Source organism: Hemibagrus wyckioides, linkage group LG11 (genome assembly GCF_019097595.1).
Source record: "Hemibagrus wyckioides isolate EC202008001 linkage group LG11, SWU_Hwy_1.0, whole genome shotgun sequence".
In the NCBI taxonomy this organism is placed as follows: Eukaryota; Metazoa; Chordata; class Actinopteri; order Siluriformes; family Bagridae; genus Hemibagrus; species Hemibagrus wyckioides.
In genome coordinates, this window is record NC_080720.1 from 8,144,987 (window position 1) to 8,168,811 (window position 23,825).

At 36.5% G+C, this 23,825-nt stretch overlaps 2 protein-coding genes across 2 annotated transcripts in view; one reads left to right on the forward strand and one right to left on the reverse strand.

The window, feature by feature from the left end:
- The window catches only part of adcyap1r1b (adenylate cyclase activating polypeptide 1b (pituitary) receptor type I), a 36,196-nt gene extending 17,715 nt beyond the window's left edge, over positions 1-18,481 (forward strand). The window contains exons 4-14 of the mRNA XM_058403572.1: positions 7,643-7,753; positions 7,863-7,966; positions 9,263-9,360; positions 9,660-9,792; positions 11,294-11,447; positions 11,532-11,592; positions 11,683-11,752; positions 12,504-12,595; positions 12,679-12,808; positions 13,931-13,972; positions 14,646-18,481. Coding sequence (XP_058259555.1) covers positions 7,643-7,753; positions 7,863-7,966; positions 9,263-9,360; positions 9,660-9,792; positions 11,294-11,447; positions 11,532-11,592; positions 11,683-11,752; positions 12,504-12,595; positions 12,679-12,808; positions 13,931-13,972; positions 14,646-14,834 — 1,184 coding nt within the window. The 3' untranslated portion in view covers positions 14,835-18,481. The remainder of the gene's footprint in view (positions 1-7,642; positions 7,754-7,862; positions 7,967-9,262; positions 9,361-9,659; positions 9,793-11,293; positions 11,448-11,531; positions 11,593-11,682; positions 11,753-12,503; positions 12,596-12,678; positions 12,809-13,930; positions 13,973-14,645) is intronic.
- Positions 18,482-18,780: 299 nt separating this feature from the next.
- Positions 18,781-23,825, reverse strand: part of ghrhrb (growth hormone releasing hormone receptor b) — a 55,413-nt gene continuing 50,368 nt past the window's right edge. The window contains exon 13 of the mRNA XM_058403570.1: positions 18,781-23,753. Coding sequence (XP_058259553.1) covers positions 23,571-23,753 — 183 coding nt within the window. The 3' untranslated portion in view covers positions 18,781-23,570. The remainder of the gene's footprint in view (positions 23,754-23,825) is intronic.

The following is a 23,825-nucleotide window of genomic DNA, read 5'->3' on the forward strand; positions in this document are numbered from 1 at the left end:
AGAATTGGCCATCACAAAGCCACAAACCGTGACCTGAATCCCACAGAAAGTGTGTGGCCTGGGCTGAAAAAGTGTGCCTGAGCAAGAGGGCCTACAGATCTGACAGTTCTGTCAGGAGGAATGGGCAAAATTTCCAGCAATGTATTGTGAGAAGCCACAAACTTTTGATACAAGGCAAAACCTCCAAATAATATCAAAGTACTGTATGTGCTACCACAGGTAGTCATGGTAGTCATGGTAATCTGAAATTTATGTGGTTTTTAGCCTAGGTCTATGTAAACATTTGGCCTCAATGGTAATAAGATCTCTTTTTATCCTAGCTATAGGCATTTGCACCAAATAATATGAATGAAGTTAGTGGAAAAGCTGCTCTGATTGCTCACTACATTTCCCAGATCTCATTAAGCTGTGTTCATGACTAAGTGGGAACAGGAAGGAAGGAAATAGGAAAAACAATTAAGAACAGCCCTCCAGCATGTAATAGCTGAGTCAGTAGAGGATAATCCTGCTGAATTTAAGGCCTTTTTGCCACTCCAGATGATTGCAAAAGCGGTGTGTAAAATCGAACCCCAGTGATCGCCACAGTACAGTCATGACGTCCTGATTCAAAATGATCTCTCACATGATTCTCCCAAATGATTCTCATAAGGTCACAACTGATTCATGTAAAAAGTAATAACCAATGAGAAAATGTCTGCTCCTTTGAGAGTTTCAGCTCCAGTGAATCAGGATTATTGTTTTTGTGAAGCATGGTTTGATGTCTGAAAGAAGATTCAGGACAAAAATCTGTCTTTATATGTGGGATCTTTCACCTTTCATCAGTTACAGTGAGGTCCAGGAATAATTCTCGCTGTAGAAATCCGAGTTGTAATATCCACACCATAGCTCACAATAAGATCAAGAGATAGTAATATGTTTTAAGGAGACTTGTAAGTTGTTATTGTTCTAGGATACACTTAAAAAACCCAGTATATCATTTTACTAGCATTTATATCATGTATTAGACTTTCAACAGTCTATATCCTACTTCCACTTTTACAATAAACCAGTGTAATGAACCTCCCGTAAAACCAGATGTAGAATCCATTTGCAGAGTTTTATTAAACAACCAGCCAGCACTTGCTGGGAATTTGTGTAAAGCTGAGAGCATTTTATATAAACACAGACGCCCATACAAGTAGTAACTCACTGTCTATTTTTCTGACCGTAATCAGTTGTAATTGCATTTGCGTCGGCACAATGTTAAAAAACAGTTAGCGTTTGTCATGAACAATTGAACAACAATTCTCTACAAGCTACAGTATATATACTGTAGCTGTGTAGCTGAGTCAAGGCGATTAGAGTAGATATTGAGTTATAATTACTTTAAAAACAAACTAAAGCAGACTACAGACTACTGATGTTAACTATAGACTTTATTAAACTTAATTCAACACACTGATAGATTTTATTTCACATAAATCAAAGCAAACCATTTTCTATTTACCATGCTAGAAAACAACAGTGTTGCATTACTACATCCTTCAAGAAAAGAAGCATTAGAGGGATAACAATGGCTCATCTGCCATTGTTATAGGAAAATTGTATTACAATGTTATAATGCAGAGCTGCTCTTTTCCATCTCATTGCAGTTCATTCTGAATGCCACTATACTAGTCTCAGAGGTGGGAGATTTCTCAAAAACATGAGACTAATGAGAAATGCAGAGATATAAATTCGCCATCTGCTCTAATAGGAAACTGCTCATTTATGCATTTATCTGATCAGCACAATGCATAAAATCATGATTCACGTCAAGAGCTTCATTAATGTTCACATCAAACATCAGAATGAAAATATAGTGTGAGCCCTGTGACTTCGATCGTGGCATGGTTGATGGTACCAGATGGGCTGGATTGAGTATTTCGGAAACTGCTGATCTCCTGGGATTTTACACCGAATGTTGTGAAAAAAAAACAAAAAAACAAAAAAAAACACAGAGTGAGTGAGTGATAGTTCTGTGAGTGGGAATGCCTTGTTTGAGTTGCCAGGCACGATATAGAAAGTCAAATTATGACTCTGTTCAGCTGTAGTGAGCAGAAAAGCATCTCAGCAGCATACCACATCAGGTTCCATTCCTGGCAGCCAAGAACAAGAATCTGAGGCTATCATGGTCACAGATGGACTCACATTGCACAACAAAAAAAATCACTTGCTTTGCATGATTCTATGCATTGCACAGCTGCCACGTGATTGGCTGATCGGTAAACTGCATAAAAGAGCAGGTGTTCCTATTAAAGCGGACAGTGTATATATATATATATATACTATATTGCCAAAAGTATTCGCTCACCCATCCAAATAATCAGAATCAGGTGTTCCAATCACTTCCATGGCCACAGGTGTATAAAATCAAGCACCTAGGCATGCAGACTGTTTTTCCAAACATTTGTGAAAGAATGGGTCGCTCTCAGGAGCTCAGTGAATTCCAGCGTGGAACTGTGATAGGATGCCACCTGTGCAACAAATCCAGTCGTGAAATTTCCTCGCTCCTAAATATTCCACAGTCAACTGTCAGCTGTATTATAAGAACGTGGAAGTGTTTGGGAACGACAGCAACTCAGCCACGAAGTGGTAGGCCACGTAAACTGACGGAGCGGGGTCAGCGGATGCTGAGGCGCATAGTGTGAAGAGGTCGCCAACTTTCTGCAGAGTCAATCGCTACAGACCTCCAAACTTCATGTGGCCTTCAGATTAGCTCAAGAACAGTGTGCAGAGAGCTTCATGGAATGGGTTTCCATGGCCGAGCGGCTGCATCCAAGCCATACAGCACCAAGTGCAATGCAAAGCGTCGGATGCAGTGGTGTAAAGCACGCCGCCACTGGACTCTAGAGCAGTGGAGACGCGTTCTCTGGAGTGACGAATCGCGCTTCTCCATCTGGCAATCTGATGGACGAGTCTGGGTTTGGCGGTTGCCAGGAGAACGGTACTTGTCTGACTGCATTGTGCCAAGTGTAAAGTTTGGTGGAGGGGGGATTATGGTGTGGGGTTGTTTTTCAGGAGCTGGGCTTGACCCCTTAGTTCCAGTGAAAGGAACTCTGAATGCTTCAGCATACCAAGACATTTCGGACAATTCCATGCTCCCAACTTTGTGGGAACAGTTTGGAGCTGGCCCCTTCCTCTTCCAACATGACTGTGCACCAGTGCACAAAGCAAGGTCCATAAAGACATGGATGACAGAGTCTGGTGTGGAGGAACTTGACTGGCCTGCACAGAGTCCTGACCTCAACCCGATAGAACACCTTTGGGATGAATTAGAGCGGAGACTGAGAGCCAGGCCTTCTCGTCCAACATCAGTGTGTGACCTCACAAATGCGCTTCTGGAAGAATGGTCAAAAATTCCCATAAACACACTCCTAAACCTTGTGGACAGCCTTCCCAGAAGAGTTGAAGCTGTTATAGCTGCAAAGGGTGGACCAACGTCATATTGAACCCTATGGATTAGGAATGGGATGTCACTTAAGTTCATATGCGAGTCAAGGCCGGTGAGCGAATACTTTCGTCAATATAGTGTTGACGTATATAGTATATAGTGCTGTGTATATATATATATATATATACACAAAGAGTAAAGTACTGTCAGTATTGAACATAACCATTACCCCTGGTCCATTAGAAATCCTGCTTGTAACAAAAGGTTTATAGTTTGATAGAGCCGCAGATTTTACACTCAGAAAGTAGAGGAAAAAAACGGTGTTTACTTGCATAAGTGTTTTCTAAAGAAAGCAATATAATGCACGTTTGCACATTTGTGTTTACCTCAGATCATGATAATGGAGTTATCAGAGCTCTATGAGAGTCTGCAACGCAAAGATGCACAGTTGCGCTTTGTTGCTAGCCACACATTTGTGTCTTGTGTAATTAACACAGCTTTGTAGAAAGAAGGCAGGATTTGCGAAATCAGAGTTAATGCCATTTGGGACCGACTAAATGTTCCCGTGGCTTCCAGGAAGCGCATGTTGCTCTAACGCCCCCACACACATCTTTGTACAACTCAGCTGCCATACAAACTATACATTTTTTTAACTTTCCCAGTTTTATTTATTCAGAAAATGATTTCCACTGTATGATAATGTGATAACATGATTGCTTTACACACCACTTTCCTTGATCTCTACATCGCTGTTTGGGTTAATACTGGCTCCTTCCTGCCATAACTGAAATGTGGACAACTGTTAATCATATAGGGGAGTGGAAATAATATGGAGTCACTGACAGACACTGAGGGACAGAGGAGATATTGACTGTATATACAATCGGAAAACTAGATATGACAGCTGTTGATTGACATGTCGCTTTTTCTCTGTTACGCTTTCCGTCTGAATGTTTGCTAGATGTAAATAGGAGATTCAGCTGCCCTAGACATAAATTAATGCACTTATTAGTTTAAGTAATAAATAAACATTAACTTAACTATAATAGAAACAGCAGCATTGAATGCAGTTAGTACATTTGTGTTGAAGCAACAGGACAGAAGAGATGTCAGAGGGGTATTACAGAGAAATATACATCATATAAAGACCTGAAATGTGAGATAAAAGGAGAATTGCAGAATGTGGCGGTGTGTGAAAATGATATGTTTATGAAAAACACTGTATATGGGGATAAACTCCCAGGCGTGTGATGCTCCGTCAGTGCTGTTAAATGCTTATTAAGGTTGGGTGATATTGCTGTTTGGGCTGAGATTGGTTTCACAACATTGCTGAATTCTTGAATCTGATTGGTTAGAAGGTTAATTAATTTTTCTTAACAGCAGCTCTGAAAGTAGTTCCACAATTCACAGGTTTATAATAATGTGCTTTCAATAATAACAACTTGCACAGAGACTTGTATAGACGACATTTCGCTTGATTGAATCCTAATGATAAACAGATAAATTAAGTGTTGTTATTCAACCAGCGGCAAATATGGTGAAGGAGATATTTATTAAACATTTTTGGAATAGACTCCAGGGTCAGGGCAGCATGGTGGCTTAGTGGTTAGCACTGTTGCCTCAAGAAGGTCCTGGGTTCGAACAGGCAGGGGCCTTTCTGTGTGGAGTTTGCATGTTCTCCCTGTGCTTGCGTGGGTTTACTCCAGGTACTCCGGTTTCCTCCTACAGTCCAAAAACATGTACATTAGGTTGATTAGTAATTCTAAATTGCCCATAGGAGTGAGTGTGTGTGTTTGTCTGTCTATATGTTTCCCTTCGATAGACTGGTGACCTGTCCAGGATGTACCCCTGCCTTTTGCCCAATGTGTTCTGGGATAGGCTCCAGCAGACCCCCGTGACCCTAATTAGAAATAAAGCGGGTATAGACAATGGATGGATAGACTCCAGGGTCAGTGCTTTGTACTGGTTAGAAAGGTAAAGTAGTAGCGTTTTTCCTCCACAAGAAATTCTTCAGCACAGTTGGCTCTGAGCTTTCTCAGCAACATAGGTTGAATTTATCTTACTGTTTTAAAGTGAGAGAAAAGAAGGAAGCCAGGATCAACAGTTTAGATCATCTGTTGTAAATGAAAACAGGAAACAACTTGTTTTGAAGATATTCCCATCATTAAATGTAACATTAAAAGAATAAAAAGTAATATGTGTATAATAAATTCAAATGTTTAGAACTCATTGGCAAATTTACCTCATTCAGAAGGAATAAAACACTTTGGCACAGGCTCGGGTTGGCAAATAAACTGCATTGTGTTAACAGTAAATCTTTTCCATGTCATTTTTTTTTTTTACAACAGACATTAATACATATCTTTATAACAGCCTTTGGAAGTAAATAATTAATAAGCATAAATAATGCATCATTGCGGTCCTACTTCTCTGTTGCTTCATAAAGGTGAGAGGAAAGGAAAGGAAAGGAATGGAATGGAATGGAATGGAATGGAATGGAATGAAATGGAAAGGAAAGGAAAGGAAAGGAAAGGAAAGGAAAGGAAAGGAAAGGAAAGGAATGGAATGGAATGGAATGGAATGGAATGGAATGGAATGAAATGGAAAGGAAAGGAAAGGAAAGGAAAGGAAAGGAATGAAATGAAATGAAATGAAATGAAATGGAAAGGAAAGGAATGGAAAGGAAGGAAATGGAAGGGAAGGGAAGAGAAGGAAAGGAAAGGATAGGAAGGGAAAGAAAAGGATAGGAGGAAATACATTAAAACTCAAAATTGTCATTCATTGGAAAAGTTCATTACAATTTACAAAAACATTACTAACAAGAGACAAGAGTGATAAATAGCTGATATAAAACCAAATCACTGCTGTTGAATGTCAGAAATACAGAAAGACCAAAATAGAGCTATTGGACCTCTAATATAGTATCCAACCAAATTAAAACATACAGATAGAGTATGATTTATACCAGAACTATGTATCTATGTTTGAAAAACGAAGACATTTGGATATCTGATCTGCCGCATTTTCATTCATTGAAAAAGTTCGGTCTTTTTTCCCCGCTGCACTTTCACTACAGACATTTACTGCGGATCTTACTTTAGCACCATTATCATTACATAATGGTGAGAATATGACAAGAATAACTCACTCCTGTTTATCTAAAAAGCAATTGATGAAGCACAGGATGGTTGAAAAGTCTTTTGTGGTCTCATTGAGCGTCTCTCTTATTGACTGAGAGCTTTGCAAGCCATAAAGTAATTGCGATATGAACACATTGTGATATCCGCTGGAGAAATGTTCACTTGTTGGCTCGGATTGAAATTGACACACCCATCTACCCATCTATTCCTCTCTGCTTTCTTCTTTTTCTCCTGTGGTGTAAAACTAGATCAATAGAGAGAGATGAGTGAGATGAATTACGAATCCCAGAATGTAATTGATACTTCGCAGACATTTATTAAGCTTCCATGGGCTCTGTCACATAAGCTAAATATGTATTAAATGCAGAAAGTTTACTGGCAGATACAAGATTATTTCTGTCACGTATCCACAGTTCTGCTTTAAATCTTTTAAGGAGCATAACTAAATATAACTGAAACCAATATAATAATTAATAACTAATATTTTTTGTTGTATGATGAATACATGCATTAATTATATGAAATGAACCTACTCTTCTGTTTACCTGTTATCAGTTGCCATGTAAATGGAAAACTGTTATAAACAAACAAAACAAATAAATAGATTCATATAATAATGTATGAATTAATACACTCACTTAATTAGGAGCACCTTTATTCCTGATCACTCATGATATTATGAATGGATGTGATTTCAGTCTTGCACTATCGCGATCAGCAGCTTCTAATATACTCAAACCAGCCTGTTTGGCACCAAGAACCAGAAAAGGTCAAAAGTCACTGATTTCTTCTACTTTCTGATGTCTGATTTGAACAGAAACAGAAGCTCTTGATGTGTATCTGCAGGATAGCATGCATATACACACACACACACACACACACACTGATTGGATAATTGCATAAATGAGCAGTGGTACGAGGTACTGGTGTTCCTATTAAATTGGCTTGTGTGTGTGAACAGATATATATTTCTGATTTCTGATTTAAAGCCATACGGCTACACTATCAATTCTTATCTGGCTCAGTGTCACACTTATCCATTTGTCTGTCTATATTTAGCATCATTGATGTGTTTATATATCACCTTCAGTGTGTCGCTGGATGTGGGACAATCTGACATGCTGGCAGCCGGCGAGAATAGGTGATGTAGTGTGGATGCCCTGCCCTGAGCTCTTTGAGGTCATGAATGAAGAATATGAAGGTATGAGACATTTGTAATTCACCTCTGCCTGCTAAAACAGCCAGTTGACCTCAGAAATCAATGAACATTTGTTTGATAAGGTAACAGTTCAGTGTGTCATGTGTTGCAGAGTTTGGGAAAATGAGCCGGAACTGTACCGAGGAAGGCTGGTCAGAGATATACCCTCATTACTTCGATGTGTGTCCTTTTGATGACAATAGAACGAGCTCTATGGTAAGCATTACAACATACTCAAGTGAAGGTTATGTTTCATTACAGTGTTTAAACACACACACACACACACAAACCAAACAGCAATAACCAGCAATATATCTTTGTGGAACATATTTACTGCTTTTGCTTAGATATTAAAGGGAGACTAAATAAATGGTTTATTAAAGGCAGACTTGACACTTAGTGTGTAAGACAGCATTAGTATTAACTGTAAAATATAATTAATATAGGTTTTTTTCCCCTAGTGTCATTGCTATTGCATCAACATTGATTTTATGATTATGCATAATCAGTAGTAAAAGAAAAAGTGCTGGTAAAAGTGTCTACATCAATTAATAAAGCATGTGCCCCTTTTAAGTATCTTGTAATTTATAGCGATAATAATAAGGGATGCAGAAAGACTTAAGAAGGTGGAATAGATCGTAAAACACAAAAACAAGCAGTGTTACAGAAGGAAGTCTGTAGCCTTTTGACTAGCAGCTTCAAATCTTACTTAAAACAGAAGAAGAACAGATCTTACATCTTACATCTAACATCATACAGCTAAACCACTGTAATTATCTCATGATGATTAAACACTGCCTGTGGTTAATGCCTAAAGGACAACTTGAAGAGACTCTTTTAATGATATTACTACTACTACTACTACTAATAATAATCTGATCTTGTTTTACATAAATGTGTCCTCAGACCTATACTTTTTTCCTACGTTTTACTTCTAAAAAGTACTCTACTTCAATTCTAATAAACTGTCTTTGCTTCTAAATTATTTACCACCATTACTCTTAAACTTATAAAACCCTCAATGTCAGAATGATTTAAATCCTATTTTTGTACACAGTTTAACCCCTCCAAAAAAAATTATGCCCCTTCTATAAAATTTTGCTTACTTAAAAATATTCTCCTTTCTAATAAATTGAAGCATTTTTGCTTAGAAAGTATTTAAACCCCTTTGCTACTAATCAATATCTCGCTTTACGCCTTAGTCCTTTACCCTGCTTTTACTTAAATACTCATTTTAGCTTAGTAGCTTAGTGGCTAAGATGTTGGACTACCTATCGGAAGGTTGTGATTTTCAATCCCAGGTCCACCAAGCTGCCACTGCTGGGCCCCTGAGCAAGGCCCTTAACCTTCAATTGTATAAAACTAAGATAAAATTTAAGTCTCTCTGGATAAGGTAAATGTAAATATATTCCAACTTCGCTTATATGGCATTTGTGTGACTGCAGATTTTGTATTTATACACAGATTTTAGGCTTGTCTTTATAATCTGCTTTTAAATGGTCTCTCCTTCAGGACAAGTACTATGTGTCTGTGAAAGCTCTGTACACAGTGGGTTACAGCACATCCCTGGTGTCTCTCACCTCTGCCATGGTGATCCTCTGCTGGTTCAGGTGAGAGATCAGTAAAGCATCCTGTGAATACAAAAGGAAAAAGATACTATGAGAACTTCTGTTACTTTAACTACTATTCTATTGATACTAACCTTAACTGCTTCTGTACCTACTACTGTTATTGACCATCGTTAGCATTAGCAGCGGCACAATACCTCAGATGAAGCAGCTGAACATTTATTGCCATTCACGGCAAAACAGATCAAAATATGTTACGCTGAATCTGTAATGGAGGTGGTGGTTATATTTAGTCGAAAATTCTCCTCACATGACTAACTTGTGATTTTTTTCCCCCACAGGAAGCTCCACTGCACCAGGAACTTCATCCACATGAATCTCTTTGTGTCTTTTATCCTGAGAGCCATCTCAGTTTTCATTAAAGATGGAGTTCTGTATGCTGAGGAGGACAGCAGCCACTGCTTTATACATACCGTGAGTTATACGCGCACATGCACTGTTATTCACCGTCTCTTTAATGCGTCACATAAAACCTGAAATATGTGCCTGAGATCCTGATAATAAAAGCAAAGCATGTGCCGTGCTTTCAGGATTCACCGGTACTTTATGGTGAATATTTATTGTTAGGAATATGATCATGAGAAAAGGGCGGCTTTGTGGTTGCTGCATGTAAACCAGTTCATGTAAAACAAACAAACAAACAAACAAACAAGCAAAAATAAACCTGAAACAACTTCATCTTAAGGCGCTGAAGCCACCATAATCTGACCAGGATGAACTGGATACAGAGGATGAATGATCAAGTAAACGTCAATACCTTGTATTGTTTTGTTTTACGTTGATTATACATATCACGTTAGTGCAACACCAAACAGTTACAGTGAATAATAAACAGATAAAGATAAAGATAAAGATAAAGATAAAGATAAAGATAAAGATAAAGATAAAGATACTATCAGATGTGATTTGGTGTGAATCTTTAGTAGCAAAATTTTACAATTCTGAAAGCTATAGTGGCAGTTCAATAGAGGAAGTAAAGCTATTTTTACATATTTTATCACTGCAAGTCTCCGGTCTTTGTTCTGTGCGGTTCATGTTACTGGTTGCCATGGTAATAATGTTTGTCAGTGGGTTGTCAGTTTTTGGAAAATTTGGCGTTTGCGTATAATATTCAGCCGTGTATATATGCATCATATCATATGAGATGAAGAAGGAGCAGTGTGTGCTTCGCACTGGATAACATGCGCTCTACTGTCTTCATTTTCTATCAGTAGCCTCTGCACCAATTCTCTATATATTTGCATATACACTTTTTATCATAAGTTTACATACCCCTTTGCTGATTCTGCAAAATATTATTTTGTGTTCTGGGAAACATTTTACATAAGTAAATATCTTACGGAGCTTCTAAAGGGCAGTACTACATGAAAAATCTTTAAACAAAATCAATTTATGCCGAGCATCCTCTTCAAAATTACCCTCAAAAATACCCTCCTGGCTCTTAATGTATAATGTTGCCTTCTTGAGCATCAGTTAAAGCTGGCACCTTTTGTAATATTTGTGTACAAGTCACTCAGTTGTCCCCAGAGTGAAAAGATGGATTTGGAACATCATATAGCCTCTGTTGGAAAGGAGTCAAATATGCAAAAGATGCTGGAAAAGCAAGGAATGGGCAGGACGGAGGATTCAGAACAATTTATAAGATCCCTTTTATTTCTTTTCAGTTGTTCATATTTTGGAGATTCAGCAAGACGGATGTAAATTTATGATATCAACTGTAGTTCAACTTTTCTAAGAAGTCACCTGCCCTTTATTGAAAACGAGTGATCTCTGGTTGCTTTGTCACTGTGGGTTGCTGTGTGTGTGTGTGTGTTGTGAATGCAAAATAAGAATACATGAAATGGATGACGTTTTTTGCCTTGGCGATATTAAGAAAGACATTCTCATTATAAACCCTGTATTTTTTCTGTCGCAGGTGGAATGTAAGGCAGTGCTGGTGTTTTTTCACTACTGTGTTTTATCAAACTACTTCTGGCTCTTCATTGAGGGACTGTACCTCTTTACCCTGCTGGTGGAGACCTTCTTCCCTGAGAGGAGATACTTCTACTGGTACACCATCATCGGCTGGGGTGAGCTAAAACACCGTGATGGCACACTGTTGCTTTTTCAATAATGAAGAATGTGTGACTCATTCAGTAAAATCTTTAATCCAGGAACCCCAACAGTGTGTGTGACAGTCTGGGCAATGCTCCGTGTCCATTTTGATAACATTGGGTAAGATGTGTGACATAGTTTGTAACAGTTTAAAAAAAAATAATCAAAGATAAATGTTAATCGGTAATGGATTGTCTTTGCATGTTTTAGATGTTGGGACATAAACAACAATGCTGCCATCTGGTGGGTGATAAAGGGACCTGTGCTTGCTTCCATTATGGTGTGTATAATACAAAAGCTAGATTATTTTGGAACACTTTCTATAAAGCCTGTATTTATAAATCATCATCACTCTTTATAAGTTGATAATGATTCTGTGGGAATCTTTTATAAAAGAAATGAAATGCTTCATGAAGTGATTCTACTGTACTATTTCTCTGCTTGTTTACTTGTCACATTATATCTCAAGTGTCACTATTGATGATAACGTTATGTTCTGTAGTGGGATGGATTGAGGTTCCAGTATAATGCTAAAAAAATGATGCTGTTTTTTAGCTGTATAAGTAAAAATGACACTTACATTACAACATGATACAACATAGGTAATGGAAGCTCAACTGGTTAAGGCTCTAGGTTGTTGATCAGAAGATCAGGGTTCAAGCCCCAGCATTGCTAAGCTGCCACTGCTGGGTAGTTGAGCAATGCCCTTAACCCTCTCTGCTCCAGGGGCACTGTATCATAGCTGCCCCTGTGCTCTGACCCCAACTTCCTCAGCTGGGATATGTGAAGAAAAGAATTCCAATGTATGTGCGGTGATAATAAAGGCTTCTTCATGTTAAAAGATATTAAGGATTACTTACAGTCCTTATTAGAGCTTTATGATGCATTATCAGAGTTTTCTTACAATTCTGACTTCATCAACTTACAAAGAATTATAAGTAGAGCTATAATGATTTATGAATATTGGCTTCATGTTTTTATGATGATAAATTTCCCAAAATAACACACACTTTACCGTTCTAACATTTCAGATCAACTTTGTCCTCTTTATCGGCATCATCATAATCCTTGTCCAGAAGTTGCAATCTCCTGATATAGGAGGCAATGAATCTAGCATTTACTTGTAAGTGTTATTATTTCACATGTCTTTTCATAGTGCCTGTGCATTAGTTTACCATCATTACTGAAATATTGTGTAATCGACAGGCGCCTCGCTCGCTCCACTCTCTTGCTCATCCCTCTCTTTGGTATCCACTACACTGTGTTTGCTTTCACTCCTGAGGATGTCAGTAAGAAAGAACGGCTCGTGTTTGAACTGGGTCTTGGTTCTTTCCAGGTACTGAAACTAAACATCTTGTATCTCATTTGTTTAGATTAAAAAAAAACCACTCAAATATTTGCATATTAATGCAATATTATATTGCATATATTATAATTCCTCCAGTGTATTGTAATATATTGTTAAACATATAGTATTATATTTTATATTGTATATGTATTATATGTATTGTATTATAATATATATATATATATATATATATATATATATATATATATATATATATATATATATATATATATATATATATATATATATATATTATAATTCCTCCAGTTTATTGTAATATATTGTTAAACATATTGTATTATATTTTATATTGTATATGCATTATATGTATTGTATTATAATATATATATATATATATATATATATATATATATATATATACATATATACACATATATATATTATGATTCCTCCAGTGTATTGTAATATATTGTTAAACATATAGTATTAGGCCACAGCAATTTTGAAAGCTCGAATCAGATTTGGTCAGAAGGCATTGGTTAGTTTTCTATCATAAAATATCTCTGATATAATAGTGTGCGGCTCTAATCAAATCATAATCGAAGCAAATTTATATTAATGTGTTTATAGTAAAAAGCATTCAGTCCTTGATATAGTACATGAGATGTTTATTTAACATTTAGGGAAGGAGTGTCCAGTGTCAGCTCTTTGTAAAGGGCAGTAAGGTTATCAGTAATAAAACACACTGCATTTTGGATTTTGGCCCTATTTAATTAAAGAGAGACAGAAGAGAGACTATTCATAGCTGCTAAGAGATAGCAAAAATGGTAACATCTGGACATTAAACATAGCACAAGCAGTGATAGGTTCAATCATAAATAAAAAATAAATTGTAATTGTCAGGAGGTTGCTGTGGGGGTGTGGTAGCTTAGTGGTGAAGGTGTTGGACTACTAATCGGAAGGTTGTCAGTTTCAATCTGCCACTGCTGGGCCCCTAAGCAAGGCCCTTAACCCTCAATTGCTCAGTTGTATAAAATGAGATAAAGTCGCTCTGGATAAGGGCATCTGCTAAATGTCATGTAAACATATAAGAAGTTTAAAACACTTCAGGTCATGCTCTTATTGGAAAATGATCTTATCTTTTGCCAGGGCTTTGTGGTTGCTGTGCTTTACTGCTTCCTCAATGGAGAGGTAAGTATTTGTGTAACAATATTAGTTCTGATTTTGATTGCAGCAGTGGCATACACACATTACATACATTAGTAGTGTGAAATGTAGAAATATGATCTGCCTATATGCTGAAAACAAACTATGATGACTGTATGGAGCATAAAAATGCCTGATGTATTATTATACTCATACACAATATCATTTATGACACAAACATCTGAGTTCACAGTCATCAATATAAATATAAATGGTTCTTATTAATTGAATGTAGGTGAAAGTTAATGCAGTTTAGGAGGAACTATACTGATTTATTCAGTCAGTGTTGGTCAGAATTAGACTGTGGCTCGCAGTATTGAGAGCTGTTACCATGGTAACATCTTACTTGAAGCTTACTCCCCTTTCCCAGAGCCCAGCAGTTTTATTAATGTCCAGCCAAGTACTTTTTGTGTGAAGCTTGGGGTCATGGCTTGGGAAAATGAGATGGATCGAGAGCTGGTGAGGAAGGGAGAGAGAGCGGAACAGAAATACACCATGAGAGAATACTCTGAAAGAACTGCCAACTTTTGCATTGCTAGCTCGAAATGAGTTGTAGACAGAAATGTATCGAGAAATTAATTATTGGATGTTCCTGGTAAGATTTGCATCAGTGAAAACCTTCTGATTTCTGTCTTTCACTTCACATTTCTCCTTAAAGGTGCAGTCGGAGGTGAAGAGGAAGTGGAGGAGCTGGACGGTGAACCGTTACTTTGCAGTGGACATGAAGCACAGGCACCCGTCGTTGGCGAGCAGCGGTGTAAATGGAGGCACACAGCTCTCCATCCTCAGCAAAAGCAGCTCGCAGATCCGCATGTCCAGCCTGCAGGCCGAGACTCCAGCCACATGAGCTGCAGTCTCTCAGATCCGCAGACACACACTGAACTCCTCACACTTAGCGCTATAGTAGTCCAGCTTCACCTCAGAGACTTGCATTGTGTGGGGCAAACTGCTGCTGGAGGCCATTCATCAGAGCAATCTGCTCCTGAACACACAATATTTCAACACCTTTAATGATCACATGGTCAAGGAGACACAACTTGGCTCGTCCTTTATACAAAGGATGGGATTTTCTCGAGCCAGGAAAATCTCTTTGGCGTTGTTGTGCCAAACGAAAGAAATATTTCCCATCTATTAATTGTGATGATCTTCAACACAAAGGCTAAATATTATAAATATGACCTGCCATAGAACGCTCACCAGTTTTGATAATCAAGAAAAATGTGAACTGTTCCCTCGGACAGAGAGGAATGGTTTTGTCCATGATCCATGAGCAAAAAAAAAACATGGATGATACAAAGGGAAACACTCTGTCATTAGACCATTATTTCAACACTGAAATGTTAACACTGAATCTATTTGATTTAATACACTAGAGGTACAAGAGCTACTAATCTGCCAAAAGTATTTTATTTAGAACTTGTTCAGTCTTTTTCTGAACTTCTTTCTCCATGTGCTGGTAAATATGGTCTTTGACTTGCTCAAAGATCATGCTGTGGTCTCCCTACAAGTGTGAATAATCATTATATTGTACTTCAGTAACATTTATGAATAGAACGGAAGAAAAAAACAAAACAGAACCAATAGCTGAGAGGTTTCATGCTATTTGTTCCATTTATTGACGCTGATAGATGTGAGGAACGATTCAGTGTAATGTTCTCTTACAGCACACAGAGGACATACTCACGTGCATCCTTGGGATATTCGTCTGATGAGGTAGAGAACGAGCATGTTAAAGCTTTGTTTTTTAACTGCAGCTTGACTATCAGTTTAGAACTGTGAATGTATATGGTTAGTCAATTTGGGACCATTTTTGTTAACAGAAAAGTCGGATAAAAATCTCTGACCTCTTACTATTTTAGATGAAACAAACGCAAAACTAATACCTGCAAACTAAAACCAATACATTAAAATAATTGAACATGTACAGTTGTGATTTTGTGAGTGGATGCCTCTGGTATTTTATTTTTTATTTTATTTTTTAGAAATTTTCTAAACAGCCGTTAGTACTGAAAATGTCACTACAGCAAACAACAAGCAAAGCACCTCATGAATTTTCTATAACTTGTTCAGCTCATTCTTGTTGTTGGCATGATTTTTTTTTAATTTTTTTTTTATTTCCATAAATGGTTCAAGAGTAAGATCATGATATTGTAAATATGTAGTCTTATTCAGCTTCATAAATACAAAGTGAATATTTTAGGCGTATTTTTTAGAAACATCATCATTTTTTTTTTAACAGTAATATCTGGTTTTTGAATCACGATAAATAAATCTTTATCATTTTACCCAAAATATAATAAGCAGAATCAGTGTATCACGTGGCACTTTTGGTACTCCAAAGATCAGTATTTAGATATTTGACTTTATACAGCTGGTATTGCCGAACTTGTCTGCAAAAAGCTGTGGAAGCTTTTGCGGCTGATGTCAATTCAGATCTCCTCAAACGGGGATACTGAGAAAGATGTTCTTTAACAGTGATGCTCAGAACGTTTATCATGAAAGTGCCTTCTTGCACAAAAGTAAGAATACATTGAACATTTAAAAAAAAAAAAAGATAGATAAGATAATCCAATATTATTCAACTGCAAATGCATGAAGCTGTGTGACTCTGGGGAAGTGCTTTTATTGTACATAAGTATGTCTGTGTCAAAAAACCAAGAGGCCTTCAGAAAATGTCGTTTTGATTTTATTTCTCAGCCTTCAATTTTGACCTCTTCAGATATTTCCTTTGGACCCCAAAAATGTGTGTTTTTAATTGAATCGTAGCTGTCTTCGATATTTCCAAACTGAATCACAACATTAAAAAAATGTTTTTATTTTTATTTCTTTTTTTTTATTTGCTTTTGTAATGCCAGACCCTCGTGTGTTACAGTACTTTTAGCCTCCTTTCAATGTTAGATCACAGTGTAATGCCTTGTTTGCGAACAGAAACTGCAAAAAGACAGAATATGTGTTTCAACAGGAGGAGAAACACAAATAAAGCCTACACTCTTTTTTTTTATTATTATTATTTTTAAGAAAATTGCCATTTCTGTATTTCTGTATACATTTACAGTATAGAAGGTGGCTTAATGTTTTTGTTGTCAGCATTAGTAAAACATTGATGTGTTGTGAATCTAGCTCGGTTCAGCACTTACCTATGTGTTTAGAATGGAAACTACAGCTGACATGTCGTCTTTAAAGGCAACAGTTTCTACTGGTATTAGTTGTAAACTCTTGTGGTGTTGTGCAGGACTAGAAGACTAAGTGTAGTCTCTGTGGCCTTTCCAGAACTGAACGCAGCTTCATCGATCAAATCAGTGCCAAAATGGACGCTATTATTATTATTATTATTTGACATCGTGGATCAGTCACAAGAGGAGTGTTACATTACATTTTAAGCAATATGCCGTTCTATTTTAAGGGCAAGTCTCCTTAGTTATGCTATGTTCAGATATGAGGTTGTGCCACAGGTAACTATTCGCTCTTGGTGTTGATTTGTCCTTTCAGTACATAAGAACCTGCTGTTTTAGAAAAGTAGTTATAGTATCAGTGTTAATGAGAAGTGTACCGTAGCGGACGTGTACTCTGAATTGTTGCATCTGTAACATGCACTATCGAGTATTATGCTTCTGGAGCTGTATCTAATACGTGTTCAACATGGGTAGTTGTTTGATTTTTTTCTTTTTCTTTTTCTTAAAGATGGTGTTTGCTATGTATAGCCTGTGTTATTGCTGCCTGTAATCGTGAAACAGATGCATGTGTATTCTGTGATTCGATGGTTTCTTCCCAAACTGGGTGTGTTCGATGTCCGTGCCAGCTGAAAACGAAGCTGTCACATTACAATCCGCAAGCAATTAGTGCTTAGTTGGATACGACTGCTGCAAACAGTTCTGCTCACAGCCAGCGCTGATGTCTTTTCGTGTTACTGTCAGACAAGAACTTACCTTTTCACTGCAAAATCTCTGTGGCTGTAAGCTTTTTAGCCTTTTGTCTGCAGGAATCTCACACACGCACACTTAGCGTTAGCATTTCACTTATTACTGAGCGCAGGATTGAATGTGCGTCGCTAGGTAATGAAGCTGATCGTATAATAAAACGATGTTGTGTGTGCGAAGACAGTTCAAATCTATTGTCATATTCAACAATACCAAGTCGTTTAAAACCTGTTAAATAAGAGGCGATATTAGAGAAAATGCCATATTATCAGCAAAAAAATGGCATAATTCTTTTTTTTTTTTTCCATTTTAATTGACATTGACAAAACATTTCACATCTATTACCGGAATACAGAAACACTTCCTGAATCAGCTCGGTTTTCCAGACGACAGTGACTGAACAATAATTACTGAATGTGAATGCATGACAAAACCCACAGTTGATATCCGTGTTGCTTTTGTGATGGAACGTTTAGCTTTTTTTTTCTTTCTTTCTTTCATTTTATGTCACATCTGCTATATAATAACGTCCTTTAGTTTTGTATACTATGACTTGCAATAAATGTCTCTAAAAGTGCCTAAGTGTGTAGTATTATAAACGAACCTATGAGGACATGAAAATAACCCATAACACATGACAGTAGAAAGAAAAAAAACAAAATGAAATCACTGATTCACTTCCTCTGGTTGCTGTGCATCAGGAATGAAACATTTCTAAGAAGGGCATGTCTGAAAATGATCTTTACAACTTTCGAGCCATTAAAAAGTTTTTATCATCTGCTCCTATCCGAATAAGACTTTCCCAGACGGGTGGATTGGCCATAGAGGCATTATACTCTGGCCAGGTAGATCACATACACGAACAGCATACTTATGTTTTCTTTTTTTGGAGATTCATCAAAAAATAAAAACCTTGCGTTTAAGTTTTATTCATTTATCTGATAGAGACAACGCTCATTAATAAACAAACAGCCAGAAATTTCATGCATTCCTGGATGGACCTATTTAAGTGGCAACTTGGGGTTAAAATTAAATTAAGATTAAGTTAAAATAAACTTACAAATATGAAGTACAAAGAAGTACAATCACAAAAAGTAAAAGAAAAAAGAACAAATTGACGAATAAAAGTGCAGAATGATCACTGTTGAAATGAGAATATGTGCTTGACAAATTTAGGAATATCTGGAGTTCAGTTAAAATAAAGTATATTGTATAACTTGGTTGAATGCTGGCATAAATTTTATACTGATGTGAAGCCTTGAAGGAGAAAACGGCTTGAGTAAATGATGATTTCTTTCAAGGGATTTCTTTCCTCTTGTATCACTTCTAGTAGCTCTATTTGTACTAGATTTAAAACTGATAAAGCCAGCTAAAGGAGACAGATCAAAACCTTATATAACGTCTCAATAAGTAATTTTTGTGTTCGTAAATTTTTCCATTTTGCATCAAAAGTTGTGTCGATCATTTTTAAACACCCTGTACATGAACAAAGGAAACAACTTGTTTAGACACAAACAGCAAAAGCATGTCTATAAACTCCAGCAAGTGACATTAGAGCAGAATTACATTCGTTACCTTTTCGTCTTTTGAATATTTCACATATGTAGTGATCAATGCTCTGAGGTAAATACACTGCTGTATAGTTTGCAAAGTTAAAGAAAACAAGCAATCGATAATGAATTACATTAAGGCAAGTCGGTGAAAGTAGCAAAGAGACTTCATCTCAGCATTTAGATACAAAAAGCTAAAGTTACTGGACAGAAAAGATGAAAACAATCACCTCCGGGTATAACAAATAATCTCAGCTTTTCGAGAATGAAAATTCACATCGAGGTTAATCAGCTCTCATCTAATTTACACCACTGGGACTAAAGCTGTGAAAATCCGACACCTCAATTAAAAACATACACACTCTGATAGAATTAGTATATTCATTATACATGACCAAAACAAAGAAATAACAAATTTCATTAAGACAGTATCTGTGAAGAATCTAATTTTCAGCTTTGTCTGATATTTTTGGCACTTCCTTAATAAGCAAAAGTCAAAACATTTATATCTATATAGTGGCCACAACAAGCATTGGGATACTTAAGCCACACTTAAAATTGTATGAATATTTTACTGCATTATTAATCAACATCAAACCAAATAGCTTTAATTTTAAATACAGAATATCAGAAGCAAACTTTTCACGCAAATAATGAACTAGATTGAAGAAAGTAGTTGATTTCATGTCCAGAATTTTGAAACAAAGAATGGCAAGCTAAACACTGAACCACTGTCAGAAGAAAGGGTACCGAGGCAGTACAGTTTCGTTCCTAGGAGAACCAAAAATATAATGGTACCTTTATAGATACACAACAGGTCCTTAGGGTACAATTATGTTCCCAAAATGAGTTGTAAAGGTATGACTAGAGGTACTCTTCAGGCTACCACCCTGACGACGGCCACTGGTACCTTAAAAGGTACAGTTTTGTACCTTTCTTTCTGAGAGTGTAACTTCTACTTTTAATTAAATACCAATTGGTTTGACACATTTTTTTCTAATGAAGTGAAGACTTATGTGTCAGTGAGACTTATGTGTCCAAATATCTTTTGCTTCCACTGAAGATGGTCTAAATTTTATTATTAACATCCATCCATTTATTGATTTTATTTTAAAATGCTTACACTATACAGCGTCACAGGGAGCCTGGAGCCTATCCCTGGGCACTAGGTGGGGGACAACCTGGACAGGGTGCCAACCCATTGCTGAGCATATTTACACACTACAGAGCCTACTATACATCTCTCTGGACTTGTGGAGGAAACTGGAGTACCCAAAGGAATACCCAGGGCATAACATGCAAACACACAGACACACACACACACACACACACACAAACACACACATACACACACACAGGTTGGAGGCAGGAATCATATCCCTGGAGAGGTGAGGCAAACAAGCTAACCACTAAGCCATTATAAGCTCTATTATAGCTATAAATATCTAAAATAATAGTGAAATAATATTAAGAAACAACACACAGTAATATACAGATTAATCACACATACAAACATTAACTCTAAAAGAAATTCTGTACATCACAATGTAACATATATATAGTTCAAATATATTATGAAAATAATAGAAATTCGACGATGTCGGGAATATTAACGTACATATTTACACCATGTGATGATCTTATTTACAGACACATTCACCACTATTTGAACTCCAGATTAAACAACGACTTTTACAGTTTAGTGCTCCACATTGTGAAATTTAACACTGTGTTATTTAAGTTGATCAAAAGAAAAATGTGTTTAATCTCAAATTTTAACCGAATGAAATATGTATAAAAATGATAACAACAATATAATTCATCAAATAAACGACATTAAGATTTACGAAATAGAAATTAAACAAATCACTTGGTATTTTATTACATATGAAGAAAGCTCATTAACAATACCATTGCCTAAGAAGAGAGCTATGCGAGACTATGCGATATTTATTTACAAATGTCTTAAGAGGTTCGCTGTATAGTTATAATTAGTTAATTATACTAAAACAAAGATAAACAACGATGGTATTTACAGTGATTTAGGTCTTTGATACTTTTAATATACTAGAAAACACAATGCGCGCACACACACACACAATAATAATAATCTGTAAATGCAAAGCAAGCAACAAACATGTCATGGCAAAGAAGTTTCAATGTAAATTAATATTCTTAAATAAAAATAAGACTAATTTTACTGTATTGCTGGCAGTTATTTGCACATTTGCACACACACGGCGTAACTGAAGAATAATGGCACTTGTTCAGGGTAGATTTTAGATAAATAACACAACTCGGAGTGAATCAGAGCATAAACAGCATTTAGGATGTGTCTAAAGAAGCTATGTCTTAACTGTGAAAACTGTGGAAGCTAGAGACTCGTAACTATGAATACACATTGTGCTTACGCCTAATAAATAAAACAACACAGTTACATACAATTAAATAAATATTTTAGTTGAATTAGACCAGACGAAGTCAGAAAAAAAGCGCAAACGGCTCATACTGTATGTATGCGTCAACTACATGCTTGAAAATTTTAGAATACCACACTTCTAAAGCAAAGATCTACTATTTTATCTGATGAGGAATGAAAGTGCACACATGATGAACATCATTTAAAACATGCCTCTGGAACTAGCGCACTAATTATTAGCGATGGAAGGAAATAGAGCTTTAAAGGTGATTCGTTACACAAAAATAACGAAATGGATAGATGGACAAACATGGAAAGGCCTTGAGATTCAGAAACCGAAGATGTCTGAAATATTTTGGAAACAGTATTTGGCATATAGTCGATGTACCTAAGTACGGCACTGGAGCAAGTTTTCTTTTGCGCAAGGCAAAAAACAAACAAACAATACTGTTAGATCTGTAGATGTAAATGACTTGTAACACTTCAGTATAGAGGGCCACATATTAGCAGAACTTGAAAAGTACTTTAGTTTGAAGTATTTGCGGTTTTTCTTTCACCTTTCCTTTTTTACATTTCCAAAGAAATCTCGACCTCCCACGCTACTTTCCACTCACTACATTTTTTAGCGTTACTACATGTCTCAGTATTCACATTCCTGACTAATTCATCCATTACACACACATTGAATATATTTGTTTCTCAAAACTGTTAGCATCACACCTAGCTATTAGCATTTGTCAGTTATTATCACGCTAGCTAACATTTAAGGGACATTTGAAGGAATAGTTAAGTGTTTTCATACGTTCTTTGGTTTAAATTTTATGGCAGTATCTAAATTCTGTGTGTGATGTGACTTAGACTTTTACTTATACAAGGTTATGCTTTAATTCTGCTTTCAGTTCAGTGAAGAATTTGAAAGTAGTACTTTGTAGTTAATAGGTATACTATATCTTAATGTATATCACTGTTTTATATATATGTAATATATTTGTATAGTAATAGGAGACCTAAATACTGTAGTTATTTGTCAACATTAATAGCTTGTTAGTGCTTTATTAAGTGGATGAAGAATGAATATAGAATGTATATAGAATGAATCATTATTTAGCCCCTTTAGCCATTATTTTTCTCTCACTTGATGTGAATTAGACAGAAAAATGCATTTGTCACGTTACTGTGAAGCCGTTCATCCATCCTGAAGATTCTCTCACATTGCACTTAAACTTCATCACTAACTTTTACATAAAACTGACACAAGCAAGTCCTTCCAATAATGTCAATGACACATGATTTTGAATTCATTTCTATGGAATATTCACCATACACAGCCCTCTGTAGTTTGATGTGTAATCCCTGTCTAAAATAAGGGCATTCGTTTTTAATTACTACAAACCTCTGATTTGCCTCGCAGTCAGAGCTGCTGAGCTACTGAAAATCACCCTTCACCATCTGACACTGAGATTTCAACAGAGCTGTGAAGTAATGTCTGACTAATATCTGACCCTGTACTGTGTGTAAATATCACCATATGAATCCATGGTATTGATTAAATCCAATCGCCAAACATGATTTGTGTACTCTTGTACTGTATAGTCACATTCTTGGTATTTATGACTGTGTTATATATAATTATTAAACTAGTATAGAGACAGTGATCCTATTAGAGCAAAAGAAACAGGATGAGACACTGATTCTCCTCAGACCAGTGAGATGCTGTTTTTGAGCTCGGCTGAAGGCTGTTCCTTAGGGCTGGATTTTTCTAGAACAGAAATCTGAGTGACGGTGCTGCTTTCTGTGAACAGTGTTCGCCTCCTCTTACTGTAACTCATGTAACCCTGCATCTGCCATTTCCACAGCCTCTTCTTCAGCTCCGCTTGAACCTAACACACACACACACCAAATTCATTATACGATTACCTTTATACATCGACTATTCATAACTGTTGTATTTG